General features: G+C 35.7%; 1 protein-coding gene, 2 long non-coding RNA genes and 1 other non-coding gene across 4 annotated transcripts; 3 read left to right on the top strand and 1 right to left on the bottom strand.

Moving 5' to 3' along the window:
• Window positions 1-505: 505 nt before the first annotated feature.
• Window positions 506-3,645, top strand: LOC117318549. Its single transcript, XR_004530402.1, has 2 exons — window positions 506-949; window positions 1,090-3,645. It is a non-coding gene; the product is annotated as an uncharacterized LOC117318549 (long non-coding RNA).
• Window positions 3,646-7,036: 3,391 nt separating this feature from the next.
• On the top strand, window positions 7,037-7,108 carry Trnat-ugu. The gene has a single exon. It is a non-coding gene; the product is annotated as a tRNA-Thr (tRNA).
• A 1,163-nt stretch (window positions 7,109-8,271) lies between these two features.
• LOC117318552 lies at window positions 8,272-9,696 on the bottom strand. Its single transcript, XM_033873525.1, has 3 exons — window positions 9,537-9,696; window positions 8,774-9,104; window positions 8,272-8,513 (listed from the first exon to the last, which is right to left on the bottom strand). Exons 1-3 carry the CDS (start codon window positions 9,624-9,626, stop codon window positions 8,272-8,274), a joined length of 663 nt encoding a protein of 220 aa, XP_033729416.1. The 5' UTR covers window positions 9,627-9,696.
• A 606-nt stretch (window positions 9,697-10,302) lies between these two features.
• On the top strand, window positions 10,303-12,566 carry LOC117318553. Its single transcript, XR_004530403.1, has 2 exons — window positions 10,303-10,496; window positions 11,951-12,566. It is a non-coding gene; the product is annotated as an uncharacterized LOC117318553 (long non-coding RNA).
• The last annotated feature ends 8,636 nt before the right edge of the window (window positions 12,567-21,202 follow it).

Below are 21,202 nucleotides of genomic sequence, written 5' to 3'. Positions count from 1 at the left end.
CGGGCATAAAATGTCAAATCCGGTAGCTCCCTATATATATAGGGACCACGGAACCAAATGATTTCCCATAGACGGTAATGTTAACGTTTATCACTGTACTGCTTAAATGGAGTTTTCAACACTGGTCCAGTAGCAATAATTTTGAAGTATGTCATCTCGGAAACCTCTAAATGGAATTATAAAAAATTCTACCAATTTGAACTTTTTTTTATATGGGGGCCGCCATCTTGTATTGAAATTAGCACCAAAAATTCATCTTAATTAATAACAAAATACACACTTACTTACCTCCCCCTGACAAAAACAGGCTAGCAAAAAAATAACTGTTTTTCTATATATTTTACATCTATATGTATTGCCCGACCCACATATTAAAACCTTGGAAACTTCTCTCATCTTAATATCCAATCAGTAGGCCCCGATGTATTCACCTTCCTATTAAATCTTCTGCTCAAACGGGGAAAACCCACATTCTATTTTTGATTTGGTTCCGTGGTCCCTACATAATCTCATCCTTATAATCATATGAAAATTAACTCATCCAGTACATTATGTCACGGAATGTTCATGATCAAAAGAAATACATTGAGCAAATGAATATAAATATATATATATAACAACAATACCACAGAATCGCAAAAAAAAAAACAAAAAAAACGTATCGCTTGTCATGATTATTGTTTCCCTTACTCCTGGATTAAAAAGATTGTTATCTTACTTCGAGAAGGACTTATCCTGGATTGGATAAAAGATTTCATCACATTCATTTATAGATCCTGCCAAAAGGTTGAGAAAATAATCCTGCACACAGGAGATAAACTGGATCTAACAAACATAAGGTTGAGGTCTTTGGGGGGTAAAACACTCGATATCATAGTTTGACATTGATGTCCTTGCTTGTTCTCATTGGTGTAGATAATTGTGACTGTCAAACTCTCTGGTCCTCAAGGTCAACTATGTCTGTCAAACTCTCTGGTCCTCAAGGTCAACTATGACTGTCAAAATCTCTGGTCCTCAAGGTCAACTATGACTGTCAAACTCTCCGGTCCTCAAGGTCAACTATGACTGTCAAACTCTCCGGTCCTCAAGGTCAACTATGTCTGTCAAACTCTCTGGTCCTCAAGGTCAACTATGTCTGTCAAACTCTCTGGTCCTCAAGGTCAACTATGTCTGTCAAACTCTCTGGTCCTCAAGGTCAACTATGTCTGTCAAACTCTCTGGTCCTCAAGGTCAACTATGTCTGTCAAACTCTCTGGTCCTCAAGGTCAACTGTGACTCTCAAACGCTCTTGATATCAAGGCCAACCAAGACTTCCAACTCTCTGGTCCTCAAGGTAAAAAGTGAATGTCAAACTCTCTGGTTCTCAAGGTCAAAAGTGAATGTCAAACTCTCGGGTTCTCAAGGTCAAATGTCCCTGCCAAACTCTCTAGATCTCAAGGTTAATTGTTATTGTCAAACTCTAGATCTCAAGGTCAACTGTTACTATCAAAGTATCTGGTCCTCAAGAACAACTGTGACTGTCAAAATTTCTAGATCTCAAGGTCAACTGTGACTGTCAAACTCTGTGGTTCTCGAGGTCAACTGTGACTGTCAAACACTCTAGATCTCAAGGACAAAAGTGACTATCAAACACTCTTTGAAATCAAAGCCAACCAAGACTGTCAAACTCTCTGGTCCTCAAGGTAAACTGTCAATGTCAAACTCTATAGATCTCAAGGTCAACTGTGATTGTCACATGCCTGTCACACAGTGATAATCTGTTTAACAGTGATAACCATTTATCCATTCAGTACTCGGGCAGCATGACAGTGATTCTGGCATATAGGCAATAATCTAGTTACTATATATCGGGTATTTTTTGCATGTATCTAATTTTTGTGAATTTGGAGACCTTTCAAAATTAAAAAATTGTAAAAGTTTCATGTTGATTGTCTATGAATTGCCTCCTAGATAGGTTATGTATTTTATAAGTGAAACAAGAGTTTCTCTGGTCCCTACCTATATCATCAACCTACCATAACAAACATATAAACACATTGTTCAGTAGTCCTGGCAAAGCCACATAATAAATCGTTGGTGCATGGGTCACTTGCGAATTATAGTTTAGTCTACCTCTCACGGATTTTAACTACAAATCTGTATAAGTCCATGACATATATTTCAGGCAGCACGAAAAATGTTAAGAAGTGTACTCGACAACTTCAAAGCCGAGTGTTGATGCAAAAATATTGTTACTTTTAATCTTCTGACACTTTAAAAATGTAAAATATTAAATCACTAAAATTAAACAGTAGATTTTCATAATTAGAGCAAAAACTTCATCTTGCAAAAACTACCTGATGTACAGTACCTAATCAGAATTTATTTTCAATGGAAATAACCAATGAGATATCAGAACACAAACATATAAATTCTAATGAGGATATATGACATAGGAATGCTGTCTACAATATGTACATGTATCAGCAGCAGTTTGGGACACTCAAGGCATCACATAAAACAAGTTTTAACGTATTCATAAAGCCACATAAAAATATCATAGCATACATGGCTGTATACAATACTATGAAAACAAATCTATTCCAGTACATACGAGGAATAATTTTTTTCAAATTCATTTTGAGCAAGTCATGATTGATTAAATCAATACATATATTGGGGAAATGATAGTAATTCCAACAAGCTTCCAACATGAGATACTACATACATACAGTGGATACTGGTTTCACCATAACCATTCAGTCAGACAGATTCCTCTTCATGAATGATCAATTATGAGAAATCTCCTTTTAGCATTTTAAAACTTGTGAAACTACATGTATTTAAAAAAAAAATCAAAAAAAATGTGAATAAGTAGTGAATTTCAAAGTTGTACAAGCAAAGGTTACATTATACATCTCGTACTTGGCTTTGATTTGAGCTTGCCATTCTTGGCCCTAATCAGCTTCCAAGCTATGGCTATACCATCAGACAGAGTGATCAGTATGTAGGTTCCTTACAGGTGTAATGGATCAGCTGAGATGTTTGATTAACATTAGAATATTATATGAAAGCTGATGAACACATCACCGGTAAGGCATATCAAAAAGGCACTTCCGAATGGTCACTTTATATATATACTGTATCCCAATGATAACTATACACATATGTATACTTCCGAGTCATTGTCTCCTCAATAACCCGAGTACATCATAGTTTTATTTGTTGTGTCTTTTGATGAATTAAGATCAATGATGTGTGAGAAAGTCAATATACATGATCAAGTTTTTATATTTTCGGGATAATGGCCTCGGTTTGTCATTTCCATCCCGATCACATTTGTATATTCATTTTTTCCATGCTTTCTTAGACTAGAAATAACAAACCCTTTCTAATATCCTTTCTCAAATCTGTTTGTGTATTGAACTTGCAACATTTTATTCCATAACAATCACTCCATGGATTTATCCATCAGCGTTACAATGGAAGTCACATAACCACGGCATACACATTTCTCTCAATGGAGTTATAATCTCGTGAGCAAAATAACAGATATTACTACAAAATGTAATTCTGTTAAAAACATACCTTTTCAAAAATATAAATAACTTTTATTTGGTATTATAAAAATAACTGTTAAAAAAGGAACAAAATGCAAAAAAAAAAACAAAAAACAAAACAAAACAAAAACTAACTAAATGGAATGATCTAGAAACATCAAAAGAGAAAATAAAAAATAAATTCCTGCATAATAATTTGGTCATCAAACTTGAGATCAGACCAGAATGTAGGTACAGTATCATGTTTTTTTGGCTAATTGTGTATTTTTGGTATCAATTCAACCCACAGACTTGTCGAAATTCTACCCACAGGAACTTGGCATAATTTCTGACCCAAATTATAGTTTTGCTGAAAGTATTGGTACCTGTCTACCTATAACAGTACTATTGGGTATACATGTAGTTTGTAATTAGTAATATTTGTGGGGGTTAAATTTTCACTATATTCACTCTGTGATTTAAAACAGCAGTAGGAAATCCCAAGGGAAAATCTATACTATACATTATACATATAAATATATATGAATATATATCTATACACACAAATGTATAGACATTTTTCAGCAGCTATCTGTGATAATAAAAAAATACTAGTTCAAATGAAAGTAGCCTCAAAATATTTGCTCCATGAAATTAAAAACACCTACACTGTAGGAATTCTCTATCATGTCCCTGTGATATTCAATAGAATTTGATGACTGATTGTTTTATTTGTATAGATCCCGACAGTGTAAGATCAAAGCCATGATATGAACAGAAATTAAACTGTTACCGTATTTATCCACAAATAAGCCCCTGACCACAAATAGTAGTTGACAAATAAGCCTTCCCCAAACTTTAATGCATAAAAATTTACCTTAGGGGAGGGGGCTTATTTAACAAGAGGCCCATGGGCCTTAATGGTCACCCAAGTTTTGATATATTTTAGCACTTTTGGCCCCCTGTGACCTTGAATGAAGGTCAAGGTCATCCTTTTGAACAAACTTGGTAGCCCTTCATCCCATCATGCTACAGACTCAATATCAGGTCTCTGGGCCAGTTGGTAATTGAGAAGAAGTTGAAAATGTAAATTGCTTACGACTCACGCCGGACGCCGCCGGACAAAAGGCGATCACAATAGGTCAACTGAGACTTTGTCTCAGGTGACCTAAAAATCTACTGTAGGGGAGGGGGCTTATTTGAACATAAATCTGAACACTATCTCCAATACTATACTGTGTCTTTGGAATGTTACATAATCAACAACAACATCATAACAATACATTTAATACGATATAACAATATAATAAAAAAAGAATTATATCATGTTTTTTCAAGGCTTGAAAATCACATTCAATTAGTTCTAAAAACACTTAAAATATTCTGTAGTTTACTGCCAGAAATTGGCATGAAATAAATAAATGTACTTGTTTAACAAATAACAACTTGGGAGACTAAGCCGTTTATTGTTTTAATATAAAGATCAGGTGGAACAATGGTAACACACTTGCCTTTCAGTCAGCCCATGAGAAAAAGTACGACATCACCTCATACTTAACCACATGATTGGGTTGTCTGTGGGTACTCTGTTAGACCCTCACATGCATCCATAATTAATATTTACTAGCCTAATATTATAACTATACAAACTTCTTTAACATACCACTTATTTGAGCAACCTAATCATCCCCCTTCCATTCTGTATGTATAGTTCCCATATCATGACTCCAGTGGTCTCTTTGTTGGAAGGAAAAAGTTGATGTCAATGTTCTTCGCCCTTTTATCAAATCACTATGAACATATTCAAACCAAGCATATACTGGGTTTTGATAAAGCAATACCCCCTACTGACCCCTGTTAAAATTAGCAACTGTGACCTTGAACTTGACCAAAAATCCCTGAAACTCAAATTTGTGCCAGATTTTACTCCTCTTTTTTCATTATGTGAAGTTTGATTAAAAACCTTCAAGTCCACTAGCCAATAGAGTGCTGACAAGGTCTTCCTATAAAAATAGTAAGATTGACCTTGACATAACAACCCTGAAACACAAACTTGTCCCGAGATATTAGTCCTTTGTATTTGTGGTAAGTTCGATCAAAATCCCTTGAAAAATAAAGCCACTAGAACGCTAACAATACATTTTCTTTGTCCAAGATATTATGGTCCATTGTGTGAAGTACAATTGCTTCTGTTTTCACAGACTTACGTAACCTAAGAACTAATACTGTTCAATATTGAAGTGAAATAGAAAGTGGTGTTGATTCTATCTAAGAGTGTAATAAAAGAGGAGGAAGAGCCAACCAGAGCATTGTAAGTAGGGTCCTTTAGTACTTAAGTAGGTATAGTTCTCTTGAAAATGGATACCAATAAGTATGCAGGGAGTCCATTGCAGTGTTTTAGAGCGTAACTCATTAAAAACTCAATCTCTGAACCTGAAAAGCAAGTGAACTTATGCCAGGGTGCAGGTCAGTCATCTTTCTGACTGACTTGGGGTTAACTTCTCAATAATCAAATAATACAGGCTAATGATATTGTGCCACTAGCATGCTGGTGTATGTAGCTGCGATGTCGTTGGTCAAGACGACGGACATTTTTATGACAGGTGTCATCTAATTATATAAGCTACGATTCCGTCCAATGCACACCAATGTAGCAAACCCTTGTATGTTAAAATAATGTCAGGACATCATTATTTCAGTATAATTTGGTCAAAATGACTCCCCCAGTTAATCTAGGATACAATAAATTCCAAATATTAAATAAATTGAGAAATGACCACATGATGTTATTAATGCTTTTTCATTTACATTTCCAGAAATTACTGGTATATCGCATGCATTACCATAAGCCCCCTATGATATGACAACCTTGTGTAGTTTAGGACATACTGTACAAACATGTACTATACGGATAAATGTGTGGATTATGTACTGTACAGAATTTAGAATATTAATGCATTTGAGAGCAATGAAGGCTGATTAATAGCGCTGGAGTGATTTAATCTGGTGTTGCTACACTAGAGCAATTCATACCCTGCCGAGGTGTAAGCTAAAGGCCAGGTATAAACATTTGTACTATAGTGTAAAGGGCTACCATTTTTCAGCTCACCTGCCTAAAGGGCACATGAGCTTATGCTGTGTACAGTGTCTGTCATTCGTCCAGCATTAACTTTTCGTTTTAAAGTTGCTGAACGATACAGACTGATTGGGCATCTGGTATGCAATGAAAAATTGTCTCTATCATACCCACCTGGTTTTAGATTTTGCCTAATTGTCATAGATATGTCATGTATATATTACAGGTAATTGAGAGGCGGTACTACAGTCGAGATGGTGTTGGCCAGGTCAGTATCTCTGGTAGAGGAAACAGATTGTCCTTCACTTATCTTTACTTGATGAGACTAATTCTGCCTGTACATTCAGCTTTATACAGTTAAACTTGTACCTGTAACATCAACACCTGTATCTCACCTATCATCTTACTAGTGTAGCGGGACTGGACTGGGTCGATCATTGGTGACCAGGTAGCTCAATTGGTAGAGCATCCGGCTTGTGTTCGGAGGTCCCGGGTTCGAACCCTGGTCTGGCCGCTACATTTCTCCTCTCCTGTTACCCTAGTAATGTTGACACCTGTATCTCACCTATCATCTTACTAGTAATGTTAACACCTGCATCTCACCTGTCATCTTACCTGTAACATCAACACTATTCATCTTACCTTTAATGTTAACTCCTGTTACTTACCTGTTGTCTTTTCTGTAATTTCAATACCTGTATTTGACATGTCATCTTACCTGTAATGTCAACATCTGTGTCTCACCTACCATCTTACCTGTAGAACACTGTGTTCAGTAGTCTGTGAGCTTGACACCTGGGTCACTGTAAACCAATTTTCTGGATATGAACTTTCCAGACTGCAACAAATAACCTAAAAAAGGATATGTTACAGGTAGTTAACTTTTTTGAGGTAAACATCCTATCGACATCGTCCCCCATGCACTATCCATACTTTTCACATTTCAAACTTCTCAAGTTCCAGTAGTTGGATTCAATGCAAACTTACCTGAAATAATCCTGAGATGGTCTTGACCAAGTGTTGTTATTTTTAGGGTTGGTCGAAAATCCAAGATGGCCACCATGTCCAACAGTATCACTATACTTGCTACTGCGTACTGTCGCATTTGGTATGCTAGATGACGTTGGCGTTACTAACGACGTCATTTTACCAGTACCATTTTTGACGTCATTTTTTGCAACGTCATTTATCACAGACAGTTGCATAATGCTTTGCTGTTACAGGTATTGAATTGAAGACTGTTATTTTGTAATCGTTATTATATCTATAGTCATTTAAAAAGAAAAAAATCCTTTTTCAGTTGTCATGATTCATTTATTTACAAGGATAAAATTTGTGATTCACATATTAACTTGAACACAAACATGTATCTTGCAATAAGCAGGTTACATCCCTTGTAATTACATACAAAAACAATCAGTCACATCCCTTACCTAATACAAATAACAATCATTTTATATTTTATTTGGTAGAAACAGATTGCAAAGTAAACTCCAGGACTCCATCAGGATTATATTGTTGCAATTAATTACATGTAGTGTAAGAAGATAAAACATTTATTTTGAAATTGTATTTAACTGTATCCTAACAAGCAATGCTCATTTCATAATATAAAATAAAAGCATGAGTACAGTATTTAAGTTTTCATCAATAACAATTTTGATCTCAACTTTCAGTTCACTCTTCTGTGTGGGTGGGTCTAGAGGTGGGCTCTGGGACCGTGGGCAGTGGACATAGAAGGTCCTTAGACGGATCCTTTACAAAAGGCCTGATATTTTTGTACAGGTACCATGCATGTTCTGCGGAAAAACCCTTTGCCTCCAGTCTCACTGGCAAACCCTGTGGAATAATCTGTCCCCTCTTCACAAGCCTCACTGGTGTTGTCTCCCCGTCAACACTTTTTTTAACAGTAACCATTCCTTAAAGAAAGAAACAGAATGGCATGTTTTAATTGAACTTAGTTTTAAAAGGGATACACATAAAAATAAAAATGAACCTGTACAAAACCATTTTATTTTTTAATTGGATAAAAATTCTGCATGCCCCACATACCAAATAAATCATTAGAATCAGACTCATAAATCTAGCGGAATTACCCATGGAGGTAATTGATAATGAAAGCGCAGTACATTATATAAATTCAATGGATTGAAATATGTAAATATAGCAGTACATGTACCTGAAGTGGTGGAAGCAAAGGGAAAGTGATGATATTTCCCAATACCAGGAACCGCTCTAAATACAGGCTTGAAGAATTGTTTCCAGTCTCTCCAGATCCACGAATTTGGTGACATCTCACTGTATAAATCTGCCTGGTTATGTGTGGATGAAGCATGAATTGTCATCTTCAGGTCAGACAAACTATCCACATCATTGCGTCTGATTTTCCTTCGGGCAATACCAAACATCCCATCCACAAGACAACGGGCATGATATGGCTTCATGAAATGTAGATGGATGTCATCATGATATCCATTTGCCACTCTCCAAGCCAGATAGCTTGTGACAACCTGAATCATAAAAAAATAAAATTAGGTTCATTGTATAAAGCAGTGTTAGAACCTGTATTATTAAGTTTATTATATTACTGGCCTGCTTTCTACTAGCATGTCAAAAATAAGACACCTGTATAATAACACTATTGTGACTTCACAATTACAAAATTTTGGAGAAATCGGAGATGAGTGGGTATCAACATTCAACAGCTTCAAAAATATGTAACTTATAATGTCATAATGATTATGTAATGTTGAATAATTGTTTCAGTACAAAGAAACATACAGCCTGCTCCTTATATTTGCATAACTACCAGTTTTGTGATAAGCAGAAACTTACACTGCTGGCTTTTTTGAATGAATTCAGTTCAACTTGGCAAATGATCTTAACTGATGTGCCACACTCCTTTAAGGTGTTTTCTTAACTCAACTACAAATATTCCACACCTGATTCTTATTTTGGCCACCACAATTGTCTGCATTCAAGTACACAGTTTTTTCTCCTTCCCCATGGTATTCGAAGAAGTGGTGCAACATAGATACAACAGCATTGGCCGAGTGGCTCTGGGCACCATCCAGACCAATGGACTGATCCTCGCCAAACAAATAATTTTGTTTGCCGGGACCGACCATCATTGCAAATACCAAAAAGATTAGCTTTATATGGTGACCTGAAAGAAAAAGTTGTACAATATCAGAGAAGCATAGTGTTCAAGATCATTGCTTTTAATTTCAATCGGATATTTTTTTATTCTGATATTCAAGATTGAAACTTTACATCTTTAATACATGAATTACATTTTATGAAATATGATCCAATACTACAGAGATTTAATGGTTTTAAATGTAACCTACAATAGTACAGAGGTCTTAATTAAGAGTCAGATGACCATTAAGGCCGATGGGCTTCTTGTTTTTCAAAAGTTACAAAAACACAAGCCTGTGTAACGTCTATCATACACCCATCAAATTATCTCTGACAGTCTGGTCGTCCTTCTGCAAGTCAACAATTGTTTAAATACAATTAAGCATGTACCCCAAAATAAATCTTGTTTTTGGATAAATTGATATCAAATAAAACAAGCGCATATTGAGATAATTGAATTTTGAAAGTTTATGAGAAGTAATGTGAAGTTTTGAAATTGTTTAGGACTTCTAGAATTCATATTGATTTTTGACTGTTTTTTTTTTCTTGTCTCAAGTTTCTAAGTTTCTGACATGTTATTAAATTGTAAATTTCAGGAGATATCCTTAGCTTTATCTAAGACCTATTGAATCAATAAGTCAATTCAGATTTTTAATAAGCTCGCTCAATAGCTAACCAATCAAAGCCAATATCTTTTTCTAAATGATGTAATGGTCTTTCGGCCTTTAGAGCTGTATGGCAGACCTTGACTGTGTGTACATGTATGTATCCTTATAAATCTAACATGGTGATGGCTGACTTGTGGTGTAGGCATACATCTGTAGAAACTGATTGGTGTAGTGTAACATATAACAGAATCAGTGTGGATCATCCCTGATATTCAAAATGATGACTTGTTTGTGATTTGGGCAGGTGTTTATTAGTGGGCAAGGCCTTATTTGGGAGCAGGGTTTATTTGTGAGAAAGGCCTTATTTCTGAGCAAGACCTTATTTGTGGGCAGGGATTTATTTGTGGGCAAGGCCTTATTTGTGGGCAGGTTTATTTTTTGGCAAGGCCTTATTTGTGGGCAGGGGTTTATTTGTGGGCAAGGCCTTATTTGTGGACAGTGGTTTATTTGTGGGTAAGGCCTTATTTGTGGGCAGGGGTTTATTTGTAGGCAAGACCTGATTTGTGGGCTGGGGTTTATTTTTTGACAAGGCCTTATTTGTGGGCAGGGGTTTATTTGTGGGCAAGACCTTATTTGTTGGCTGGGGTTTATTTTTTGACAAGACCTTATTTGTTGGCTGGGGTTTATTTTTTGACAAGGCCTTATTTGTGGGCAGGGGTTTATTTGTGGGCAAGGCCTAATTTGTGGGCAAGGCCTTATTTCTGGACAAGGCCTTATTTGTGGGCAGGGGTTTATTTGTGGGCAAGACCTTATTTGTGGGCAAGGCCTTATTTCTGGACAAGGCCTTATTTGTGGGCAGGGGTTAATTTTTAGTAAGTATTCGTATACTTTTCAGTTATGTAGAAATGCCAATTTATGCTACTTAATTATTTTGTAATAGTTAATCCCTTCCCACTGAGTCAGAAAGTGTTATGGTTCTTGGGCTTATTGCTTATTGTATGGTACCTTCATAGTTAACTTGTACCGCAGTTGATATAAAATGAGATGACCAACCATGAAAAATACACTGACCATGAAGGGACATTTAATAGTGCTTGTGAGATCATGATATCACCAACAGACAAGTGCGGAAAGGACATTAAAATATTATATTGACATTAGGATTGTGTCTATAGGTGTATACATGTGTAGCTGGACTAGACGGAGTTCAGAGGTCCCAGGTTCGAGTCCCAGGCTTGAGTCCTAGTCTGATTGTTACATTTCCCATCTCCTATTACAATGTAAATAACCATGAATTCCTGTGGTCATACAGATGGTTATTTCTTGCATGAAATTAAAAATAATTTCTAAGTATACGTCTAGACGTCTTCATACATATACATACTAAAACACTATAATTGTAGTACAAATATATGTTGTTTTAAAAAATTCCTAAATGGTACTGATCTGTATTTTGTACTCTTCATAAGACTTGATCATAGGAAATGCCAGAGAAAATTTATAATGTACACATTGATATATCTAACAAACAATAATAGCATTACCTATAAAGCGTACCAATCATTTGGACAATATATAATAACAATAAGTTTGTTTCTCTGTTGTAGGGACATGTGACCACGCCCACCATGGACAGGCGTCGACCAATGAAAAGTTTCCATAACGATTGATTTGGTGCCATGTTTTGTAAATGACTGATAGATTTATTTGAAGTAATTAATGCTGTCATGTCTTCAGTGGGACTCTATGGGGATATGTTGGGTATTTCTGGTCAGATTATTACATGTGTATATAGGTCTCTGGTGATAGTAACCAAGGTGATAGGGTTTTATTTTCTCATTGTTCATCTGATACATTTAAGGTATAACTTGATCAGGTGTCATTCAAGGTTGGAAGGTGTCAGTTGTCTTTGATAGTTAAACAACGAAATACAGTTACTGTATTACCTATGTGTCGTATATTTTGTATCCCGATCACTGGCCACGTAACCTAAGGTAAAGATCTGAGGTCTGTGGTGTGACCATCCCTACCTGTATCAGTTTGTGTTTATCGGGAAGCTGAGAAACAGACTTGTATGTGTTGTCATGGTTTTGTCTTTGATGAATGGCATTCGATGGGCCTCCCATATGTTGTTCAGTACCTATACTAGATTTTTAAAAAGTTTTTGACCTATGTAGTTGACCATGCAATATTGATTAAAAAAAGCTGGAAGTGTATAACTTTGATAAGAGTTCTATTTGTTGTGTTTTTTACTCACTTGGCCCTAACCAAAGGGCCAGTGAGCTTATGCCATGGACAGAATTTGCATAAATGGTGACTCTGACCCCCTTGGGGCAAGAGGGGTTTTGCCCAATGGGGAAAATAGAGGTCAAGTCCTTCAAATTGCTTACTAGTCAAAAAGTACTGAATAGATTTGCACCAAATATGGTCAGAAACATCCATAGGGAAAGGGAAAATGGTTTTTCATAAACAGTGACACTGACCCCCATCCCCTTCAGGCATGAGGGGCGGGGCCAATAGAATTAAGTCCTTTCAGTCGCTACTAACCGTTCAGATCTCCACCCCATAACCATATATAGCATCGCTGAGTACCAAGAGATAAACACAATCCTGTTGTAAATATAGACCCTATAGGGTCAAAATATCAAATCTGGACTTACTTTCTTTAAACACAATTATGTTGTAAAACAATCCCCTCGGTCTTTTCACACTCCTTTATGTCTGGACTTTGTTTCTGAGTTATTTCTTAAAAGCAGTTGAGATCCCAACGCCATAAGCATATACCATTGTTCGACACCAACATATAGAGCTATTAACGAATTGAACATGAACATTATTTTGACATTTGATCAAACCCAACCAGGTCATCGATATAGGCCCTCTGGACCTCAAAACCAATAGTATCGCCATTGAAAATGTCTCCAGCCACAAACTTCTAGGTATACAAGGTTGACAAATATACAGTGGAATAACCAGCTTGACAGTGTTTGTAAGGTGTTGGGAACAAAATCATCATTGTAAGTAAAAAAGTAGCTTTCCACACGCTACCAGAATAGTTTATTACAATGGTCATATCTTGGTATATTACTCGATTATTATTTAACACTTTGGGGATATTGTTCCCAACAAAATTTAGATAGGCTACAATGAACCAACAGATGCAGCAACAAAAACACCACTCTTTGTTAAATTACAGTGATAAGAGAGAAATACACAATGTACACATAAGACCACAGGGCTGAGGGGCAAAATATCATCTATACATATCAGAACTCAGATAACCGATAATGTTTAGGCCTCTTGATTGTCAGAATTTCTTTCTTTCATTGTTCAAGCACAGGGGCATAGTATAGTGTCTGGTATAATATATAAGGTATATCTGGCTGTCTTTTAACATAGACTGGACATGCCCCTGTGGTTGGCCCAACCATTTAGTCAAAATGTTAGTGTCGGTATAGTGTCGGTACATATACACCATGTCCAAGCTCCACATCGGGGTCTCTAAACTGAACAGGAACCTCCGTGAAGTTGATTAATTATTCCTTATTCCATTATTTATTGGCTGGATTTATGTTAAATAATTATTTTTGAACCAGTTTATGTCTGAAATAGTAAAGAGAAAACGAATAAGTAATGAAGGAACCGAATAAGTAATGGGGGAATTGAATAGGTAATAAGGTATGGATAAGGAATAAAATGTTTGAAAAGGTAATGGGGACGTTTTATTATAGGTTTTGAACCATTTGAAGTGCTAATCAATGAAGGAGAAACAGATATGTAATGATGGAATCGAATAAGTAATCAACTTTACGGAGGTTGAATACCGGGGTCTCTACTCTGAAGCGGTAGAAAGTAGGTCAGGTAATTAATTAAAAAAGGAATGGTGTTTCTTGCGCTCCGAATACTATATTCATTTATTTCTAATAAAGCGCATGGACCCCGGCGATATTCCAGTGCATTGTTATTTCAAACACTTCTGCACAGTTTGGCCAGTAGGAGCAAATGTTCACATTCACATGTTTGAAATACCAAACTCATTAACATGACTTGTCTCTGTAATTTGTTTGTGTGTCGAATCCTCAGCTATCGTTGTAACGTTGAAAATGGACCTCCGTGGGAATTTTCAACGTTGAAAATAGAACCAGGACGCCGAGGAAAACTGAGTCTCCTGTTGAAAATGGACACCACCAGGTCTCTCTTTTCCATGTGTAGCTGTTGAAAACGGACCCGTTGAAAAGTGAACCACATGTACATGTTGCTGTGTTATAAGATTCAAGTCTATATGCAATTTAACAAGCATAAGATATTGATCGATATTGATTAACAATTCGATATTTGGTGACACATATAATGACCTTTGGTATAACTTATGACTGTTATAAGATATGCATATAACACGTACTCGATATTGATCGACATTGACTGACAATTTGACCTGTGACCTTTGATGACCCATATAAGGACCTTTGGTATATCTTCAAACTGTAGTATGATATGTATTTAAAATGTATACGATATTAATCAACATTGATAAACAATTTTGACCTTTGACCTTCGGAGACCAATATAATGACTTTTCGTATAAATTTTAACAATAATAAGATACTCATGTATCTGATATTGATCGACATGGATAATCAATTTGTCCTATTAAGCGTTCGGTTATTTATTCGTTTACGGAGATCAACTGTAACATTTGAATATGGAACTGGTGTCATTTTGAACGTTGCTAAGATAATTTAGTTCCAGTGAATCTACGTTAAAACACCATTGCTAACAAAATTAATAGAAACAACTCAACAATTTTTGTTTCATGCCTTTTGCGGTTTTAATTAATTGATATATTCACAATCCACGTTGTTTGCAAATTTCAACAAAACATGCGAAAAATGCATGTTTCGCATATACATGTATTGCACAAACTAGTCATGTCATGTCAGGAGCAATAGGAGCATTGGTTTAAACACTGTTTTTATTTTGACATTGAAATGCAAATGACACTATAAAGAACTCTAGACATGGCAAGAAGTCTGTTTTTAGAAAAAAAAACAATGTTCACCCTTCGTTTTGGGTAAACTATGCATATTTCCGAAAAGGGCCCCAAACTCACCAGTTAAACAATTTGTCTTAAAACGGTCCTTCTTACTATGATCAGATTCTTAAAAGTGTGATATAGGAGCATTTGTACTGATTAAAATGTCTCTCTTTATTTTATATTTGTGTTAAATTATTCACAGCCGCCATTTGCGTTTCAAGGTCAAAACAAAATTAGTGTAGATCCAGTCCAGACAAACACTCCTTCCTGTACTATATACACTGTTGAGTATAACAGCTTGGCTATTTTTCAGGTTAGGTTATTTTTGTGACCTGGAATTAGTTCATGCTACATCTAACCACAAAGTAACGCTATAGAAAAAATGTTAGCATCTACAGCAAATTAATGGTGATTTTAATAAACTACATGTCCAAAACAAACATTTTGGTAAATTTTATGACTATATTTGTGCACATTTTTAGATATTTGTTCGTGTTTGAATGATCATCATTATTCGTCTATATAGATGACCCTTTATAATCCCAAGTAGACTAAGTTTTTAGAGGCTTTGCTAATAACGTACAGTATTTATATGATCAGTCCAATTTCCTTTAGCTGAGATGGAGATACCAAGGTGATTGTGGCACGTGACTTCTGTTAATTAAATGTTGTTCATAAACAAAGAACGTTGAATCGGTTTATCAAGTTGCTTGCCTACAGTCATTGTTACAGTTTTGTTATGGTTAAAATAAACAATCCATTCATGTTTACATCGCTCGTGAATTTCCGTTAGATTATCGTTCAAAGGGCTGACAGGCAGCTCCGGTGACTTCACTTCAAAATCTAGTGACGTATCGTCAGCAAATAGTTTTATAGTGCAATCGGTGTCTTGAGCAATATCGTTTCTGGAATTTGAAAATAGTAAGTGTGGAACTCCTGCTTTGATTTATGTTATCCTTGACCATGACCCGATAGCCCTGAAACTCGAACTTGTCCGAGAAGTTGTATCCCTTTTACATTTAGAGGACTGACAAACTTTGGTGTTACATATACAGACGGAAATATAGCCCCGCCCCCATCCCAACCCTCTCATTCGATTTGAACTGTAAAACAACACCCAGTCAGCCCCTGTAAGTTTGAACTCTCATAAATTCTAATATGTGAAAGTAAAATCTCTCATTTCTGAATCTTCAATACACAAATATTACACAAGAGGTTGATATAGCAATTAGTCTTATTTTCTATCCCCCTTTCCTTTCAATTTGAATTAATATCCTATTCCTTGAGACTTTTTCCCTATAATTATACTGATAACTTTCATCAAAAATCAATAAATAGATAAAAAATAATTTTCGTTTCAATTATTTTGAGGATAGGGCAAGATTTTTTTTTTTTGTATTTTGTTTGTTTTTGTAAAATGACTGGACTCTTTAGTCGTTTCACGTATATGCCGATGATTGCCTTCTTTGAAATACTGTTTTCTTTGTTTCTACTGTTCTAATTCCTATAATGTTAACATATACCGCTAACGTTGTTGGAGTTAGGCATATTCTGTTTTAAAGGGACAATTTAGTCAAGTTTGTTTACTTTTTTATCATTTCACAAATTATTGCATGAAAGTGCACTTCAGTACTCCTTATGAACTATCATTGGCCATGTATTGATACAAGTTTATGTTTTCAATGCCTTTTTTAAATAATTAAGGGGGTCGTAATCGTGTATGCAAATGAGCAAGCCGTCTCTATATTATACACTTCGACTTGTCCACAGTAATATAGTTGCCGGAAAACGCAACCTATTCACAGAACTTAAAGTAAACGTAGGATAAAGTATACAAACATGCAAAATGTATTGAGACACATAAAGTAAATATTTACTTTATGTTTCATGCATATTTGACAATTTTTCAATGATTTTATATGACTTATTTTTCAATTCGCCAAAATGCATTGGGCCTACTAAACGTATTATGCGTCACAGTCTCTGACATAGATTTATATGTTGTGGACGTGTATCGGCCCAGTGCTTGGCATACCAAACAGGTACTAATATATTAAATAGAAATATCTCTATTATACGTACAATGTATTCATATATAAAATACATATATACACCTAGGTCTATTTCAATACAGCTATAACCTTATCTCTATTTCTCAATGCATATTTCTACTTAAGACATACAGCTAAAGTTTAAGAAATTAAAATAGGGATATCTGTGCTTGAATAGCGATATATCTTTATTCGAAATACAGTTTAGATACAGTTATCTGAATTAAATAGGTAAAAACTCAATTGGCTGTAGTGCCGAAATGTGCGAAAAATGATGTCATATTTGGAAAAAAAAGGTTCCTATTGCGCATGTCTCGTTATACCCAGTGACGGACCTTGGCAGCTAGGCAACAGTTGGCTAAAGTATCTATACATGTAGCTATCGGACTGGTCAGGAAAAGTAGGTAATTATGGCGTGGCATCGTATAGTTTTAAAAACACATTACAGAACTAAGAAATGACATAGGAAGGGATGAAAGTTAGTTTGTGTGCTGGAAGTTTATCGAACAGGGCTGATCACCACTGGCCATTTTATTTTCGTTGAAGTTAACGTGTCTGTGACTTACAGCACAGAGTCGGGTAACGGCTTCAAATGCATGTTCTTATTTAATTCATATTCCTACAGTATAGGCCTATATACATGTACATCGCTGTTCGTGAATTGAATTAATGTAAATCAAAATCGAAAGTAGATATATGGTGGGAATTCCTATGAATCATCCATACCCTCATTCACTCATTTGAAGTTCATACAATGTGAAATTTATATCAAATTAAAGTTTGAAGTTTTCACTGCCTACGAAATTATGTCACTGTATATATTTAATGGCAAATAAGAGCACACGGGTACTCGACAGTAACGCCTGACATTTTACAGTGGACGGGGACCTCCCACCTGGGGAATTCCCGTCTTCTCCACCTGTAGTCCTATGACGTCATCCTATTTTCATAAGGAGTGAATGTTTTTGTTTTTCAAGTCTTAAGACATTACTCTTTAATCTCGTATATAGGAAGTACCTATGATACATTTGTACAGTTGAATGTAAGCTAACCTTTACACCCAAAGACATACAGATAAAGTTTAAGAAATTAAAATAGGGATATCTGTGCTTGAATAGCGATATATCTTTATTCGAAATACAGTTTAGATACAGTTATCTGAATTAAATAGGTAAAAACTCAATTGGCTGTAGTGCCGAAATGTGCGAAAGATGATGTCATATTTGAAAAAAAAGGTTCCTATTGCGCATGTCTCGTTATACCCAGTGACGGACCTTGGCAGCTAGGCAACAGTTGGCTAAAGTATCTATACATGTAGCTATCGGACTGGTCAGGAAAAGCAGGTAATTATGGCGTGGCATCGTATAGTTTTAAAAACACATTACAGAACTAAGAAATGACATAAGAAGGGATGAAAGTTAGTTTGTTTGCTGAAAGTTTATCGAACAGGGCTGATCACCACTGGCCATTTTAGTTTCGGTGAAGTTAACGTTGTGTCTGTGACTAGTACAGCACAGAATCGGGTAACGGCTTCAAATGCATGTTCTTATTTAATTCATATTCCTACAGTATATATACATGTAAAAATGTAAATCAAAATCGAAAGTAGATATATGGTGGGAATTCCTATGAATCATAATAACCGATATCGAGACTCTCACAACTACGTATAGGCTATAACTAGGTTGTAACTAGTGACTCCACCCCTAATTCACTCATTTGAAGTTCAAACGATGTGAAATTTATATAAAATTAAAGTTTGAAGTTTTCACTGCCTACGAAATTATGTCACTGTATATATTTAATGGCAAATAAGAGCACACGGGTACTCGACAGTAACGCCTAACATTTTACAGTGGACGGGGAACTCCCACCTGGGGAATTCCCGCCTTTTCTACCTGTGGTCCTAGTATGACGTCATCAGGAGTGTATGTTTTTGTTTTTCAAGTCTTTAGACATTACTCTTTAATCTCGTATATTGGAAGTACCTATGATACATTTGTACAGTTGAATGTAAGCTAACCTTTACACCCTAGTGCACTATGTTTAAACAGGGACCTAAATGTATAATAGACTACTAGTAGTGCACTACAGCACAGGTAAACTAAGTGCACTACTAATTGCTTGCTTTTCTGGTGTTATGAGAATGTATATTGGTATGACGAGCAGATAGAGCGTTGGCTAGGTAAAAAGGACACTGACTATGAACAATTTTATGAAATTAGAAAGTTTTATGTTTTTCTTCATACAACGAGGGGTCCTAACCGGTTTCTACATATAGCCCATTGTCACTTGTGAGTTTGGTAGCCGCATTCACGATTCTGGCTTCGTCAAGTAAAGCAAAACAAAAAGACACTTCTGACTTCCTGGCAATACTAAATTTAAAGGGCATCTAAACAGCAAATCCAGTCAAAATTTCCTACTATGGTGCAATTTAACATGATTTATCATGGCAAACAGTGGGACTTGCTGTTGACATGTAATTTGTTAAGCTGTTTGTAAATTTCAACAAAACATGCGAAAAATGCATGTTTAATGGGGGACATCATTAGCTCATTTGTATCGCATATATTGCATAGAATAATTAGCTCTGTCGTTTTGCTCACAAGTGTCTAAAGCGCAAAATAGCAGCATTGGTTTTACCAGATTTGACTTTATGATATGTAAACACTTTTTTTATTTTGACCTTGAAATGCAAATGACACTATAAAGAACTCTAGACATGGCAAGAAGACTGTTTTTAAAAAAAACAATGTTCACCCGTTCGTTTTGGGTAAACTATGCATATTTCCGAAAAGGGCCCCAAACTCACCAGTTAAACAATTTGTCTTAAAACGGTCCTTCTTACTATGATCAGATTCTTAAAAGTGTGATATTAGAGCATTTGTACTGATTAAAATGTATCTCGTTATGCCATATTTGTGTAATATTATTCACAGCCGCCATTTGCGTTTCAAGGTCAAAACAAAATAAGTGTAGATCCAGTCCAGACAAACACTCCTTCCTGTACTATATACACTTTTGAGTATAACAGCTTGGCTATTTTTCAGGTTTGGTTATTTTTGTGACCTGGAATTAGTTCATGCTACATCTAACCACAAAGTAACGCTATAGAAAAAATGTTAGCATCTACAGCAAATTAATGGTGATTTTAATAAACTAAATGTCCAAAACAAACATTTTGGTATTTTTATGACTATTTTTGTGCACATTTTTAGATATTTATTCGTGTTTGAATGATCATCATTATTCGTCTATATAGATGACCCTTTAGAATCCCAGTAGACCAAGTTTTTAGAGGCTTTGCTAATAACGTACAGTATTTAATATGATCAGTCCAACTTCCTTTAGCTGAGATAGAGATACCAAGGTGATTGTGGCACGTGACTTATGTTAATTAAATGTTGTTCATCAACAAAGAACGTTGAATCGGTTTATCAAGTTGCTTGCCTACAGTCATTGTTACAGTTTTGTTATGGTTAAAATAAACAATCCATTCATGTTTACATCGCTCGTGAATTTCCGTTAGATTATCGTTCAAAGGGCTGACAGGCAGCTCCGGTGACTCCACTTCAAAATCTAGTGACGTATCGTCAGCAAATAGTTTTATAGTGCAATCGGTGTCTTGAGCAATATCGTTTCTGGAATTTGAAAATAGTAAGTGTGGAACTCCTGCTTTGATTTATGTTATCCTTGACCATGACCCGATAGCCCTGAAACTCGAACTTGTCCGAGAAGTTGTATCCCTTTTACATTTAGAGGACTGACAAACT

Source organism: Pecten maximus, unplaced genomic scaffold (assembly GCF_902652985.1).
Source record: "Pecten maximus unplaced genomic scaffold, xPecMax1.1, whole genome shotgun sequence".
In the NCBI taxonomy this organism is placed as follows: Eukaryota; Metazoa; Mollusca; class Bivalvia; order Pectinida; family Pectinidae; genus Pecten; species Pecten maximus.
This window is presented reverse-complemented; position numbering and strand designations above follow the sequence as displayed.

What these genes read in the sequence shown, in the direction of transcription:
- LOC117318552 (XM_033873525.1), bottom strand. Translation starts at nt 9,626, where the DNA reads ATGTTGCACCACTTCTTCGAATACCATGGGGAAGGAGAAAAAACTGTG. An exon ending in GTGGCCAAAATAAGAATCAG is followed by an intron (nt 9,105 to 9,536) that starts GTGTGGAATATT and finishes TTTATGATTCAG; the next exon opens with GTTGTCACAAGCTATCTGGC. An exon ending in CTTTGCTTCCACCACTTCAG is followed by an intron (nt 8,514 to 8,773) that starts GTACATGTACTG and finishes TCTTTCTTTAAG; the next exon opens with GAATGGTTACTGTTAAAAAA.